General features: G+C 37.5%; 1 protein-coding gene across 8 annotated transcripts in view; it reads left to right on the forward strand.

Moving 5' to 3' along the window:
• Positions 1–16,887, forward strand: part of dnm2a (dynamin 2a) — a 56,910-nt gene that overhangs the window by 19,504 nt on the left and 20,519 nt on the right. For 6 of the 8 annotated variants that reach the window (XM_039686737.2, XM_039686729.2, XM_039686731.2 and 3 more), the window contains exons 6-13: positions 4,392–4,552; positions 4,741–4,883; positions 4,969–5,104; positions 5,305–5,372; positions 7,016–7,154; positions 12,518–12,604; positions 12,693–12,763; positions 14,699–14,747. In XM_039686737.2, the coding sequence (XP_039542671.2) occupies positions 4,392–4,552; positions 4,741–4,883; positions 4,969–5,104; positions 5,305–5,372; positions 7,016–7,154; positions 12,518–12,604; positions 12,693–12,763; positions 14,699–14,747 (854 nt within the window). Of the gene's footprint in view, positions 1–4,391; positions 4,553–4,740; positions 4,884–4,968; positions 5,105–5,304; positions 5,373–7,015; positions 7,155–9,993; positions 10,133–12,517; positions 12,605–12,692; positions 12,764–14,698; positions 14,748–16,887 lie in introns of all 8 variants that reach the window. The other 2 variants (XM_039686728.2, XM_039686735.2) reach the window with 1 other exon arrangement.

Raw genomic sequence — 16,887 nt, forward strand, 5'->3', positions numbered from 1 at the left:
ATAAGTAAATACCCTTTAAACAAAAGTTTAGCTTCAAATAAAGATTGTAGATCTTTACTGTTTTCCAGTAGTTACTGTTAAAATGTTTTTGAAGAGATATTCGTTCAAAACCTCTGGACAAAAGTCATTAATTAACTTCTATTTTGTTTAAATTAATAGATATTAATAGACTAATTTTTATATTTATAAGCATTTAATAATGGACTAATTTGTTACATTTAATTGTTTTTTATTGATTTTTGAAAAAAATAAATATGCCTATAAATCTTCTGCCCACCAAGCCTTCATTTCTTTGATCCAAGAAAAAACTGTAATATTGTGACTATTATCATTATTATTATTATTTTAACAACTATTTTCTATTTTAATATATTATTTTAAGATGCAATTTAAAAGTTTTGGGTGAAAAATAAATAATAAAGTGAAATGCTTTATTGTGTGTGATTTGCATGTTTAATTTATTTTAAGACATGTGAGCTGAAGATCTAAAATAAGTTAAAATGGTTGGTTCAACTGATTTAATTGTCTTATTTTTATATATAAATGAGCTTAAATGTTAAGTAAACAGAACTAAGATTTGTTTTGATCTCACATGGCCTGCACTGTGTTGGATTTACTTAAAAGATATATGCACCATTTTTGTGTCATACTTTTTAAGTAATCCGTAATCATTTAATTAAGTAAATTTTTAACTTGGAATAATTTTACATAAAATAAACTTAAATATTTTAGTTCACGTGACATTCTTTACTTAAAAATATATGTAACGTGATGCATACATTTTTAAGTAAAGAATGTTGCGTGAACTCAAATAATTAAGTACATATAACAAAGATTTTCTTGTTAATTTTAAGTAAAATTATTCCAAGTTGGGATTACTTAAAAAGTATGATGCAAAAATGGTGCATATATATTTTAACCCTCAGGTGCTCTTCGGTCATTTCTGACCGAAAAAATTTATGTTTTGAAATGTTAAAAATCACAGCTTCATCGGAATGTTACGAAACTTGGTGACTTTTATTCCATTGGGTATGTGAACACACAAAAAAATTGAGGTCATGATCCGAGCATGCTAAGTGGTCGTAAAAAAAATAGTCACACTTGTGCTCTTCGGTCAAAAATGACCGACCATAGGAAATGAATGGGAAATTGAGAAAAACGCAAAAACTTTGAGAATTTTTGTGTGTATAATCTACAAATCGGCCACGATGCAGAAAAAAAGTGCTCAGCATTGAAGGGGTGACACTCTACAACATCTAGAGTGCAAAACAGACACACCCACCAACACACACACGCATACAAACACACTTTTATACACATACACACCAATAAATTTTGATAACAAAAAGTATGTTTTGAATTTTTAAAAATCACAGCTTCTTCAGAAAATTACGAAACTTGGTGACCTTTATGGCATTATGTATGTGAACACATAAAAAAATTGAGGTCATGATCTGAGCATGCTAAGTGGTCTTAAAAAAAATAGTCACACACTTGTGGTCTTTGGTCAAAAATGACCCCATAGGAAATGAATGGGAAATTGTAAAAAAAATGAAAAAAAAATGTGAATATTTGTTTTTTTGTCATTTTTTTTATAAGAAATAGTTTTTGAGATTGTTTCAACTATATATACAAATCCGAAAATCCAAAAAAAAAAAAAAAAATGTGTTCATAAACAGCTGGGGAATTCACATGCCTCTCCATAGAGAGCTGTACATGCCATCTAGTGGTTGCACCATGATTCTACCAGATGGTGCTAATTTTCTCCAAAAAATATTTTTTTTCTGAAGGCCTAGACTCTATATTAAACTAAAATACTGCATTAATATTTTTTTGAAAAAAATAATATATATATATAGAAAAATATATATATTTTTCCATGGCAAAAATAAACCATAAATATTGCATAAATATTAATAAATTCAATTAAATTGTCTCAAAATACTAAATTAAAAAGAAAAAATATTATAGAACAAAAATAAATTGCATTGGTTTTACTGGGATGGAGAAAGTTTCATTTTTAGGTGTCCGGTCACTTTTGACCGGGAAGATAACAAGTGTGACTCCGAAACGAAGAGCACCTGAGGGTTAAGTAAATCCAACACATCATTTTTAGAGTGTGTGTTATTTTGTTAAGCCTCACTAAAGGCATAAAAAAAACTTTGTAAAGCACAATCAAGTTTTCACACTATACTCCAAGACTTCTAAAGTCATTCAATAGCATAATGTGTGGTAAAATTAATATTTTAGTCGCTAAGTTAAAGTTAACGGAAAGTCATCTCGCCTCATTCTCCATTCAGCATTCACACAGCGCGTCGCGTTCGGTTGCGACAGTAACACGCCGACACTCTCTTCAAGATCAATGTTCCCAATATTATACTTTATTTGTAGATAAAGCATAAAGGTCTGTATTATTTGCATAAAATGACTATCTTGCTGGAGTGGAGTTTATTGCCCTTTCTAAATCACATTCCCTTCTCCCGGGTGTATGTGAGATTACAGCATAGAGTCGAGAGAGTGCGCTATTGTTCTTCATGCGCGCTGAAATTTAAAACTGTTAAAAAATAAAAGGCTCAAAAAACTGTTGCATAGATATAATACACTACGCATTAGTGCTGCAAGATGAATCATATCGCAATCGTAATAGCGATCTCAAACCTATGCAATTATAACGCAAAATGCCGCGATTTTATATTAAATAAACAAATTAGGACTATTAACGCAGCATCTCTTCTTTTTTGTCATCCTTTGACTAGTCTTACATGATCCCGCTCTTATTCGTGCAAATGCCTTTTCGCATTTTGCACGACAAGAAGTGAAAAGCTGCCTGTGAATGCCCTAGAATATGAGACTCGCAGAAAGACGCGTGCCATAATGCGCATGCACTCACCGCGTGCCAGAATATACAGTTCTCTTTCGAGCTTGAACGAACAGCACACACAATTATGCCAAAATGTCGTTTTGTCTAGTATCTTCATAACATAAGAAAAGTCTTATGGACGAAAAGAGTTGTGCGCTATGAGGCGCGTGGGATCCGCGTCTCGGCAACGGGTGCTCTTAAAGGGCCAGCGGCGAATAAAGCGTTCTGTCAGTAAAGTTAATCAAAGAACGAAGGGAAATTAGAAAATTACTCACTGATCTTGACTAAAGAACTTTTGTAGCTTTAATAAGGATTATTCTATATATAATTTATGATTCATGCAGCGCAGACTGTTTGATAACTTTATTCAATTTCTGTACCTGTTAAGACAGGAAGGGCACAATAAATATGTTTTTTATTATGGGTTTATGTGGGGATTATTTGAAGTTCACTACATCTAAAAGCTGCTATATTTTTTTTAAGCCTATAATTTTTTTTAAAACGTTGATAGCTTACAATTGTAATGATGGAATCACTTTAATGTTGGTTTGGTTGATGGTTTATTGATCATTATAGGTGTTATCAATCATTTAGTTGTTGTTTTTAGTTTAAGTTGAGAAATAAACATCAATACACAGAATGATCACTAATCTGTGTGTGCATTTTACTTTAGAACCAAGCAAGTTGGACTCATGAAACCATTTTATTATATCGGAATCGCATATCGCAATTGCAAAATTGGCTCAAAAATGGCAATGACATTGTCCCCAAATCGTGCAGCCCTACTAAGCATGTTTAATCCCCTTCCCTTCGCTATGTTCTTGTTAATGTGAAGCGTTGCGGGCTGTGATTTGGTGTTGCTTCAAGTGCATCATTCTGCACACGGGATGCGCATGATCGCTTATAATACTTTGGGGAGACAAGGGGGCGTGGCCTAAGGGAATATCACTCGTGGGCCACGCCCCCTCCCCCTGGGGAAATGGGCCTGCCCCCACAGCTTGGAAAAATCCTAGAGGAAACACTGCTACTATTCAAAACGTTGGGATTGGTAAGGTTTTTTCAAACCAAGGCTGCATTTATTTGACTAAAAATACAGTTAAAACACTAATAAAAAACTAATAGAGTTAAATGTTTTCTATCTAAATAAATGTAATTTATTCCTGTGATCAGAGCTGAATTTTCTGCATCATTGCTCCAGTCTTTAGTGTCACATGATCCTTCAGACCTCATTCTAATACTCTGATCTGCTGTTTATTATTATTAATGTTGAAAACTGTGCTGCTTCATATTTTTATGGAAACCATGATACATTTGTAGAATTTTTTGTTAAATAAAAATTTTAAAAATGACCTTGCTGGATAAAAGTATATTAAAAAAAAAAATCTTACTGAACCCAAACTTCTGAATACAATACAATACAGTATAAAGTGTTCTTTGGATGGACAAAAGGAGATTCCAGTTGGCATAATTCTACCAGTGCATGGGGTATATATTGTCCATCAAGGCTGTAATGTTACTTTCTCTGTCCCAGGTTATATTGGTGTTGTAAACAGAAGTCAGAAAGATATAGATGGCAAGAAGGATATTCGTGCTGCAATGGCAGCAGAAAGGAAGTTCTTCCTGTCCCATCCCAGCTACAGACACATGGCTGAAAAAATGGGAACACCATATCTGCAGAAGACCCTCAACCAGGTAGGAATACGACACTAGTCATGGAATTCCACAAATAAATCCATTTTTGAAAAGATTAGCATATGCTCAAAAAAATATTTCTAATTCCTGAAAATGTCTTTGTTTGGTGAATGTCACTCTCTGTTTGGTGCCATTATGTTTATATACTGCATCACATTCTCACTTCCTTTTATTTTTTTTATTTTTAGCAATTGACCAACCACATCCGGGACACGCTACCCGGCTTACGCAGCAAACTCCAGTCTCAGCTTCTCTCACTGGAAAAGGAGGTGGAAGAGTATAAGAATTTCCGCCCGGATGACCCTACGCGAAAGACCAAGGCTCTGCTGCAGTGAGTCCAGTGACGGGACTAGCGTCTCGAACTAAAGCAATGTCTAGGCCAGGGCAGATGTGTATAACTCTAGTACCTCTTTCAGGATGGTCCAGCAGTTCGGAGTGGACTTTGAGAAGTGCATCGAAGGCTCCGGAGACCAGGTGGACACAGCAGAGTTGTCTGGAGGTGCCCGGATTAACCGAATTTTCCATGAACGCTTCCCCTTCGAGCTGGTCAAGGTAAATGCCTCTATTATCTACAGAGCTCTTTGTTTTGTCTGCTTTTGAACTGTCTTTCAGTTTCTCTGAATGATTGCACTTGTTTAGAATCCAGCAAATACTATGATCTTGAGATAACAAGTCACAACAAGTTCCCAGAGGACCCGGTATACCCGGTGCAATGGCAAGTCCCTGTTGTGAAGTCTCTCTTTCTCTTTCAGATTGTTTTTGATGAGAAGGAGCTCCGGCGAGAAATCAGTCATGCCATTAAGAACGTCCATGGTGTCAGGCAAGTGGTGTCCCATTGACGGCAGGCGTTTGTTAGCCCTGCAGGCCTTACGCTGGCATGAAAGGAACGACACTTCTTATATCCTCTGTTCACTGATTAATCCCTTACTCTTTCATTCTAATCACACACTTTCTTTCTCTGAAATGTCTTATAGTAAGGCCATGCTTTCCCAACACAATTACCAGAAACGTTTTACTGCTCACGCCACGTTACTCTCAGACTCAATGACCAAGGCCATGAGAATATAATCTCAGACTCGGACTCAATGACCAAGACCATGAGAATATAATCTTAGACTCAGACTCAATGACCAAGACCATGAGAATATAATCTTAGACTTGGACTCAATGACCAAGACCATGAGAATATAATCTTAGACTTGAACTCAATGACCAAGACCATGAAAATATAATCTTAGACTCAGACTCAATGACCAAGACCATGAGAATATAATCTTAGACTTGGACTCAATGACCAAGACCATGAGAATATAATCTTAGACTTGGACTCAATGACCAAGACCATGAAAATATAATCTTAGACTCAGACTCAATGACCAAGACCATGAGAATATAATCTTAGACTCGGACTCAATGACCAAGACCATTAAAATATAATCTTAGACTCAGACTCAATGACCAAGACCATGAGAATATAATCTTAGACTCAGACTCAATGATTTAGACGATGAAAATATAATCTTAGATTCTGACTCAATGACCAAGACCATTAAAATATAATCTTAGACTCAGACTCAATGACCAAGACCATGAGAATATAATCTTAGACTCAATGACCAAGACCATAAAAATATAATCTTAAATCTCGGACTCAATGATTTATACCATGAAAATATAATCTTAGACTTGGACTCAATGACCAAGACCATGAAAATATAATCTTAGACTCAGACTCAATAACCAAGACCATGAGAATATAATCTTAGACTCAGATTCAATGATTTAGACCATGAGAATATAATCTTAGACTCAGACTCAATGACCAAGACCATGAGAATATAATCTTAGACTCGGACTCAATGACCAAGACCATGAGAATATAATCTTAGACTCAGACTCTGACCAAGACCATGAGAATATAATCTTAGACTCAGATTCAATGACCAAGACCATGAGAATATAATCTTAGACTCAGACTCAATGACCAAGACCATGAGAATATAATCTTAGACTCAGACTCTGACCAAGACCATGAAAATATAATCTTAGACACGGACTCAATGACCAAGACCATGAGAATATAATCTTCGCCAATGCAAAAACTGTCATGAGGGCATGGCCTAAAGTGATTCTTATAATCACTGAGGAACCTAGTCGTCTCTGAAATGTTTAATTGACACTTTTTTCCCCCCACAGCAAGTCACACTCATCTGTCTGTGTATTATTTAGGATTCTGTTTCCAGTCTTTGTGAGCTAAACCAATGTCTTTATCCTCTTCTTTCCCTCCACTTCACCTTCAAGTATCCCATTTTCACTTCTATTAAGTTTCGTTTTCACGTCATTGTCACAAATATTTGTCATTGAGTTATTTTTTTTGGCACTTTTGTCGTTTGTTCTCTTTCACCTCACTGTTCGTCTCCGTCCTCTTACGTCCTGCTGTCTGTCTGTCCTGTGCGTTCTCAGAACTGGGCTGTTCACTCCAGATCTGGCGTTTGAAGCCATCGTGAAAAAGCAGATCATTAAGCTGAAAGAGCCCTGTCTGAAATGTATCGATCTGGTTATTCAGGAGCTCATCAACACATTCAGGCAGTGCACCAACAAGGTACTGCAGTGCCCCGGCCTGGCCACAGGGGGCTTCCAGTGAGGGGGTCACACTACACCTGAGACAAACAGACGGTGCTTTCAGCTAAAAGCACAGAGGGAGAGTTAGACTTCAGGGAGCCTGTTTGCGTGTCGGTGTGACCCCCTCGGCCCCCTCGACTGCCTTGTGCGCTGGATCTGCTGTCGTGTGTTGGGGTGTTGTGAGAGTCTTGTGATAAGGAGATGATTGGAGAATGACACTCTGATCATCTGCGGTCTAAAAGGGATGAGCCGTGGGTCCGCAACATCCTGCTGAATGCTGAGCATCTCTATAGCCAAGGGTCAAATTGAAATGTAAGGGCTATTGAGGCCCATTCACACCAAGTCCGAAATACATATCAAATAAATGTTGGATTGTTCCAATGTCTTAAAGTCCCTCTGCAGTCATTCATTTTAGTCCCTTAAAACAAATCTTTGATCACCAAAAATGTTTGGTAACGCTTCCTTTTACAGTCCAGTTACCCATGTAAATACTATGTACTTATTTTAGTAACTACAATTACTGGGTACTAACTAGTACTAACCCTGAACCTACCCCTGTTCCATGATCTGATTGGTTACAAGGTAGTTTGTGACGTCAGTAACACCGTTTATTGATATAATCCCAAAAAGACAATGACTGAAGTAAACTTGATTGAGAACATAACAGACATGAATATAAACGTGAACTTGACTTGACAATGGACTCACTAACAGCAGCATCAATACACGACAAGCCAAAAAAGTTATACATGAGGGCTGTTTATACAAAAAAGACTAACAAGAAACACTATGAAAACCTACGAGGAACAAGGAACCAATCAGATCAGGACACATTAGACAAACCGGAACATGAAACATGACTATGAAAACTACAAAATGAAAGGCAACTTTACTTAGAACGAAACCACATAACCGACGTGACGGTAACTTTACAACACAACTCAAAATGTGCTGCTTTAACCGCACATTGTCATATGAACCTCGAGTCTTGTCCTTGTGATACAGAAATACACTTAAGCAAACAAAGTAGTACACTTTTTAGTGTTCTTGCTAGGGCGAGAATACATCACAGTAACAGTTTTTTGGAGTCGAGTTGTCTCAAAATGAATGCCTTGTCATTCAGCAAGTAAGTCAAAGACCTCTACAATCAATTTATACTGATTTAAACTGTTAACTCTTTGAGTTGGAGATTTTATTTTTTTCACCAATTTAAATCAATAACTTGTTGGTTTGGGGGTCTTCATAAGATTCGAGTCGTTTTGACTGATTAATTACAAAGAACCAGTGTACCAAAGTAATTTGTTCACAACTGGACTATACTGGTTGTGTATGTCACACGTTTTATTTCGCATTGTGTGTGAGGTCTTGTTTTTGGCATTATTTTTATTTCATTCCCATCGTAGACTGCTTGCCGTAGTGCTGTAGATTCAGTCGAATGACTCTTAGTAATTTAATGTGCCATTCTCTCCACATTGGCTGAAGAATACAGATGTTGAAGAGCTATTAAAGTCAACATGAAATTAAAGTAAAGCTGGTAATGTTTAATCAAAATGTCAAAACTGGACTTTCTGTTAAAAAATGACAGACTTTCTCTGCTGACATATTCAGTCCATTTTAAAGCCACCCCTGCCTCCACTTTTGAGTGCAACCTCCACATCTCAAAATCCAATCAACCATCCCGTCTGACATTTATGCTTTCGATAATCCGATCCTTTCCTCCAAATTTTGCCACACACATCCGTTTCATCACTTTAACAGAAGTGTCATATAAACCAATGGATTCCAGTGTTTCAAAATGTTTCAACCAAAACAATGAATCTTTGAAGGCTATAGGTTACTAGTTTTAATATATTTATAACGTGTTGTAGCATTGGACTTGGTGTGAATATTTTTCCAAATCGTTTAGACCAGGGGTGTTCAAACCTGTTCCTGGAGGGCCACTGTCCTACAGAGTTTAGCTCTAACCCCAATTAAAGTCCCCATGAAATCAAAATCGACCATACTTACTTTGTTTGCCTAAATTGATCGTTTTGTGGTGAACAATTCATACATGCAAGTCAATCCACACACAAAAAAAATTTTGGCTTTGTAAACTTTAATCAATTTTTGAAAATGCCCCTCCCCTCTGCATTGGAGGACCTTGCCCGATGACGTAGGCTTTACGGTTTGGGTGTCTCCCTAACATTCATAACCACGCCCCTCCAACTGACAGCTGTTGTGTGTTTGCGAGCACCGAGCGAGCATTGATTGACAGCGTGTGTAAACTTGCGTCATCCTCCATTTCAGAATGGAAAAACCCACTTTTCTAGATCCAATCAGGTGCTAGTTGGAAAAAAAAAGCCACGCCCACTATTTTGCCTCATTTAGTATTCCGTTTCTCTCGGAAATACGTCACAACACTGGAGAAAAGTCGTTTGCAACTTCCGGTTCACGGGGACTTTAAACATGCCCTAGCCAAGGTCTTTAGACTAGAAACTTCCTATTTGAGCTGGTTGGATGCTGGCCCTCCAAGAACAGGATTGGACTCCCATGTTTTAGACCTATTTAGTTTTGTGTTTTTGTGCTGCAAAAATACATAACTCATAATTGATGGATGTGAAAACCTGCGACTCCCCCTTTTGGACCCTAACTTCGTATCTGTTGATAGATAAGCAATGATTAATCAACTAAAAGTTTCCTCTCTTTTTATTCTTCCCCTTCTCCATGCTCTCTTCTGCCTTCTTTCTCTTTTTTTCTGTCCTCTTTTAACACCTCCACACTTCTTCTTCTTCACCCCCCCCCCCCACCCCCGCCCAACGGCATCACCCTGACCCCCTCAGAACGGGGTTGTTCACCCCTGACCTAGCCTTTGAGACTATAGTGAAAAAGCAGATCCGCAAACTGAAAGAGCCCAGCCTGAAATGTGTGGACCTGGTGGTGTCCGAAGTCACCACCCTCGTCAGGAAAAGTGCCAACAAGGTAATATGGAGCGCGGATCGAGAAGAAGCAGAGCCCAAAAAAAAACCAAAAAAAAAACCCTCCTCCTTCCTCCATTTCCACACTGCCGCCCGCCTGCCCTATCAGCTTTCCATCTATATCAAATCAGCCCCCGCCCATCGTCTGTCTGGAATGTGTTCATGTCCGAAGTTGGTGTTCTGTTCCATAATGAGCCTCACATTTCCAAAGTCCCTGTGACTCCAACATATAGCATCCCGATTGCTTGGGATAACAGGGTGTTTCTAAGTTGAATCAGCTTTTGAGCACCAGTTCCAGTGTTTGTCAGTGGCTCATCACCTTTTTCTCGCTCTTTGTTGCTTTAGTAGAGCATCAGTTAATCTGAACCTCAGGCTTTAAAAGTAAAAAAACAAAAAAAAAAGTGACACACGGATTGCCAACCACTCCAGACACATTAAGGCTGCTGCTGTTGTCATAGCAACAAAGAACCAGTCACCTGCCATCGTGTGGCCGTAGGAGGAACCGCAGTGCAATATTTGTGTTGATTCTGTCTTCCCTCCCCAATGTCACACCCCCTTTTTTTCCCACTTTTTTCTTTAAATCTTTTCACTTTTTCACTCTCAGATTTGGAAGATATTTTTCTCCTCAAAAAGTAAATATATCCTGCACTTCACAACATATTTGTTAACATCAAATAATTTTATCACTTAAGATTGATCAGTTTTAAGTACTAGGGATGGGGATCGTGAGGAAGTAGCGATTCTAGTTCCAATTCCATTTTGAATGATTATTTTAATACATTTGAGGAAGCGCCAAATTATTGACGTTGTACTTTGTTACATAATTTTTTCTTTTAAATATTAAAAAACTCTAAATTTTAAAAATACTGAATGATATTGTTTATATATATAAACTAAATTACATTTATCCTTCACAACAAAATTCTGAATGTGTATCTTTCATACACTCTGTAGTATGAGCAACCAATCAGTAATTAAACTGATTTTATGTCTTTATGTACAACAGGTCCCATTTATATTAACATAAAAAGGTCTATACAACACAAAACACGCTTCTTGGTTTATTTCAAGTCTAGTTTGACCAAAAATAAGGACTTGAAGTTAGTCCGTTGTCGTCTCAATAACAACTACGGCTGATTCAGTGAGTGAGTCGTTTAAGACCAACGAGTTTAAGATTCATTTGGCTGATTCATAAAGAGTTTTAAGAAATCACTAAAACAACGCATTTTGCCTTGGTTTTGAAGGTCTGCATCAATGGAAGACTGTATATAATTAGGGATGCACCGATATGACAATTTTGGTCGATACCGATAACCGATAATTCTTTATATTTGAAAGCCGATAACCGATATATTGGCCGATAAATCTAAATCCAAATTTTTAGATAATTTTTGAGAGCCTGATTATAAAAAAAAAGTCTCCTCATTAAAAGTCAAGATACAAACACAGTTATGATGATCTCATTTTAATATTGTGTAGCCGATATGACAGACTTGCGCTGCACATTTTGCACTTTAACTGGATTTTCCTTTTTTAAATTGATTTCAATCATATTTCAGGCAATTTAAATAATTGAAATAATACATTAATTATCGGCTTTTAGATATCGGCTAAATGTTCTTGTTGGGCCGATAACGATAACATTCAAAATTATAATTTATCGATACCGATAATGTGACCGATATATCGTGCATCCCTATATATAATAACTGTTACCAGAACAAAACTTTTTTTAACAAAAAACCTTTATTTATACAGCGCTTTATACAGTACAGATTGTTTCAAAGCAGTTTTACAGAGATAAACAGAAAAATAGTGAGAATAGTTCAGCATTGATTCAGTTCATCAATTATGAAATAACTTTAATTCAGCCAGAAGCAGAAGGCGATAGTGTCGTTATTCACTTCGAGTCAGTTCAGTGTTGATTCAATTCAGTTCAATAACAGTGTTGCAAAATGTGTCAATTATGAAACAAATCTGATATTTTAAATTGAAGTCAATCATATCCACAACCAGTTTCCGATTCCCAACCCTAGTAACACCATCCCTTAAATTTGGTTTACTGCACCTTCATTTATTCGTTCACTGTCTATTCCTAGCTGGGAGTGAATGTTGTCTTACCTGCACAACTTGCTGAAATCCCCAAATCTGCATGGTTGTAGGTGTGAATGTGCGCATGTCTGCTCTCTCTCCCGCACTGATTCTTCTTGTGCACGCTGGCTTAGCTAAAACTAGTCCTCACATCGACCTGTGTTTAAAGGTCTAACTGTGGTTAGCTTCTACCACTTTCATGTCGCAGAACGCTCGCTTGTGTGTGTGTTTCTGTAAGAGTGCGTGTGGCCATGTGTACATGCTGTAGCCTGCATCTATCTGGTGTTTTTCCCCACAGCTAGGCTCTTACCCCAGACTGCGAGAAGAAACCGAGAGGATCGTCACCACTTACGTCAGAGAGAGAGAAGGAAAGACCAAAGACCAGGTGCGAGAACAACGAGAGAAGATCCCCATTTTATCACTGAGTTTTTTTCCATTATTTTCTCATTGTGCTAATCGATTGTTTTTACCAGGTCCTTCTGCTGATTGACATTGAGCTGTCGTACATCAACACCAACCATGAGGACTTCATTGGATTTGCAAAGTATGTGTAGCATCCAGTGTGGTGAATTCTGGGTTTTATTTCTCACCCCTAACCTTAGCAGCGCTTTAGTCTTGCGTATCCATACTTTTTTTGCTATATGTAAGTCTGGCCGGCGATGCAGTGTTATTTAGACTGACGTAGACGGGCCATGTGGCCGACTTGTGTAAAGCAACCAACCACAATTGACCTTTTCACATCAGTTTATCTGAAACCATGAGCGCAAAGCAGAATTTAAAGTGTCTCAAACAAAACTCTTGAATCTTTAGATGGTTCAAAGCTACGAACATAGTCAAGTCACCTTCATTTATATAGCGCTTTTAAAAATATGGACTGTTTCAAAGCAGATTTACAGTGATTATAGGAAAGGAAAGTAACAGAGATTGTTTTGGCTTTACAGCCACTCTAGAATAAAGTTATTGTCCAGCTAAAGTTAGTTTTGATCGATTCACTCGCGCTCCGGCCCGCTCATTCGCACAACAACAGTGCCTGGTGGCTCAAAAAAAAAAAAAAAAAATATATATATATATATATATATAATTTTTTCTAGCATTTGCAAATATAAAAGTTTGCACATCATTTAGTTTTTCAATGAGTAAATAAATATTAACATTGAATATTACGACAATGGTATGTAGCCTTCATACAATTCACAGACATGGTCAGGTTCGTAAACTTGTTTAATTGCAGGTAAATAAATGAATACTTTTTTTAGCAAGAGTTCATTAAATTGATCAAAAGTGACAGTAAAGACATATAATATTAGATATTTCTATTTCAAATAAATGGTATACTTTTTATTCATCAAATAATCCTGAAAAATAAATTTAGCACTGTTTCAACAAACATATTGCACAGCATTAACGGTTTTCAACATTCATAATAATAAGATGTTTCTTTAGCGTCAAATCATTTTATTAGACTGATTTCTGAAGGATCATGTTACACAGGAAGACTGGATTAACCAATTATTTATGAATTAACTAATTAATTTTGCTGAAAATTCAGCTTTGATCACAGGATTAAATTACATTTTAGAATATATTAAAACAGTTGTTTTAAATGTAAATAACATTTCACAATGTTACTGTATTTACTGTACTGTTGATCAAATAACTGCAGCCTTGGTGAGCATAAGAGATTATTAAAAACGTTTTCATGAAATCATAACTATCATAACTTTTTTTTTTGTATGAACTTTGTACGGAAGCATCAGTACATTTGACATCCCCAAGCTATATTACCTTCTCTGGGTTGTTCTTGGCGCATTTAAAACATATCGGCAATATTAAGATGTCGTTTATATATTTAGAAAATTGATATCGGTATTTGCAGGATGTTTTTAACCTCTTAAAACATCTTTTGTGCTGCTTCTCCTGTGTACTGTCAGTGCAGTGGACTAAAATGATCAGTTTCTGCCTGTGCATTATGGATAATGCATTGGACCGTAACTTAAGTGCACTAAAATTATTAGTGCATGTCTTTGACCTCTCAGACATCTAGTGCACAGCTTAAGACTTGCATGTGAAATGTCTGCATGAGAGTTGAGAGTTCAAGAGTTGAGGTAAAGCTACTCCGTGCCCCCATGCGCATGTCGTGAGTTTGTCAGGGCACCTTTGTTAACGGTTCTCATGCCGTCACTTTCAGTCTTGACTTCAGATGGATGGATGACGGTACCATACCAGGGTACGCCAACAACAGGTGCGCTAGCGCCCCCTCAGCCACCAAGCTACATTTAGATAGATGTTAATCAGACCACCCATCTCCTCTTTTTCCTCCCGCTCCTCCCATCTTCCTGCCTCAGTGGCAGGATCGCTCCCACCCAGAGCGCCAGGGAGGTTTACACAGATATTGTTTTATTGTTGTGCTATTCTTACGATACATACTGCAGCATCCAATCAGTGTGTAATTATTGTCTTCCGTTTCCCCCACCTGCAGCGCCCAGCAAAGAAATATCGTCAACAAGAAGAGGGCCATTCCCAACCAGGTACATTTTTCTCTACATACATCATTCTAACATCTTTCCCCACATCCCTCGTTCCAACACAATCACTCCCGCCACCATTCCAGTTAAACACAAAAGGGCCAAACACTAAACCCTGGTGAATCCCTTAGAAAGCAACACTTTTACTTGACCTCATTTGAGCAAAAACTAAACAATCGGTTTCCCCAAGGCCTCTATCATTTATACATGTCATCACCTACACCCTTTTGTACAGTGTCCTTACCAGGTGAAAAAAAAAACAAGCAACATACAAGCGATAAAACCAATGGCTTCCATGTAAACCTGAGTTTTTGCTTTTACCGACAAGCAACAAGCAAAATGACTTATCTTTGTTGTTGTTGTTGTTAATAATAATAATACTAATGTTGTTTAATTTGAAGTCCTAAAACCTGGAAGGGAGTTAGCATTTTCGAGTTTCAGGTAATTAAAGGGTTAGTTCACCCAAAAATGAAAATTAAGTCATTAATTACTCACCCCCATGCTGTACCAACCCCGTAAGACCTTCGTTCATCTTCGGAACACAAATAAAGATATTTTTGATTGAATCTGAGAGCTGGATCAGTCCTACATAGGATGCCTAAGGGACTGCCTCTTGACGGCCCATAAAGTCATTAAAGAAAAGGTTTAAATATTCCATGTGCCTACAGCGGCTCAATTATAACTTTATCAAGCGACGAGACTACTTTTTGTGCGAAAAAAACATAAATAACGACTTAATTCGACTATTCTATTACTTCCTTATGGGCGCATGCGCGAGAACTGAGACGAGGGCGTTCTTCTCCTTCGACTACTTTTTGTTACCGGCTGCTCCGCTTAGGAGTATTACCGTCACCTACCGTATAAAATGATGATCCATCTATAAGGCGCTCCGGATTATAAGGAACACTGTCGTTTTTTGAGAAGATTAAATGCTTTTAAGTGCACCTTGTAGTGCGGAAAATACGCTAATTGAAAAGCGTATGTACAGCGCGCATCTTCCTCTGCTTGTAAACAGAAAGTTTTGCGCTTCCAGCTATATCAGCACATCATCTTATACGGTAGGGGGCGGTAAAACTCCTAAGCTGAGCAGCCGGTAACAAGAAGTAGACGAAGGAGAAGAACGCCCTCGTCTCAGTTCTCGCGCATGCGCCCATAAGGAAGTAATAGAATAGTCGAAAAAAGTCGTTATTTATGTTTTTTTCGCACAAAAAGTAGTCTCGTCGCTTGATAAACTTATAATTGAGCCGCTGTAGGCACATGGAACATTTAAACCTTTTCTTTAATGACTTTATGGGCCGTCAAGAGCCAGTCCCTTAGGCAGTCTATGTAGGAGTGATCCAGCACTCAGATTCAATCAAAAATATCTTTATTTGTGTTCCGAAGATGAACGAAGGTCTTACGGGGTTGGTACAGCATGGGGGTGAGTAATTAATGACTTAATTTTCATTTTTGGGTGAACTAACCCTTTAAAAGGATGTTTCATGTTTTGTTCTGCAACATAAATGACAAGACAAGTACCTTATTTTACTCAGACGCCAAAAACCCATAGGAAATTTCTGAAGGAAGTCTATTAGCCTCCCGGGTTATAAATGAAATTTGGCTGTTATTGTGAAGCATTATGTCACAATTTGTGTTGGCAACTTGAATCTTGTCACGTCACACCTGGTTAGGACGCAGTGATATTATTTGTGTACTGTTTCATTTGAATGAACATTTCTCTCCACTGAAGAGTAACACCGTTAGAAACATGAAAGAGCCTGAAATGGGCTTTTCATATATTAAGGTTTCAGTGGAAATGACACAAGCAACTTGAAAGTACGCTGTGTTATTAGACAGGGAAACTCCCTTTCATTTCCTCCCCTGCTTTTGTGAAACTGTGCTTTCACTAGCATCACAGCAATACTAGCTGCTAGTAACACACGCATGACAAATGAGTAATCAGTGCATTTGTTTTATATGTTTCAGTCTTGCCCTAATGTAGAGCAAACTTCCCCTCTCTGTTTTGAAGTGTAATTCAGAATGAATGCATGAATGCAGCCTGTGACAATGACACAACCTATTACATAATTCTGATTTGTGGTACTGTCAGTTAATCTAATTGCATGTAACTTTGTTCTGTTGCTCTCTCTCTCTCTCTATCACC

Source organism: Pimephales promelas, chromosome 3 (assembly GCF_988280905.1).
Source record: "Pimephales promelas chromosome 3, fPimPro1.hap1.1, whole genome shotgun sequence".
Classification (NCBI taxonomy): Eukaryota; Metazoa; Chordata; class Actinopteri; order Cypriniformes; family Leuciscidae; genus Pimephales; species Pimephales promelas.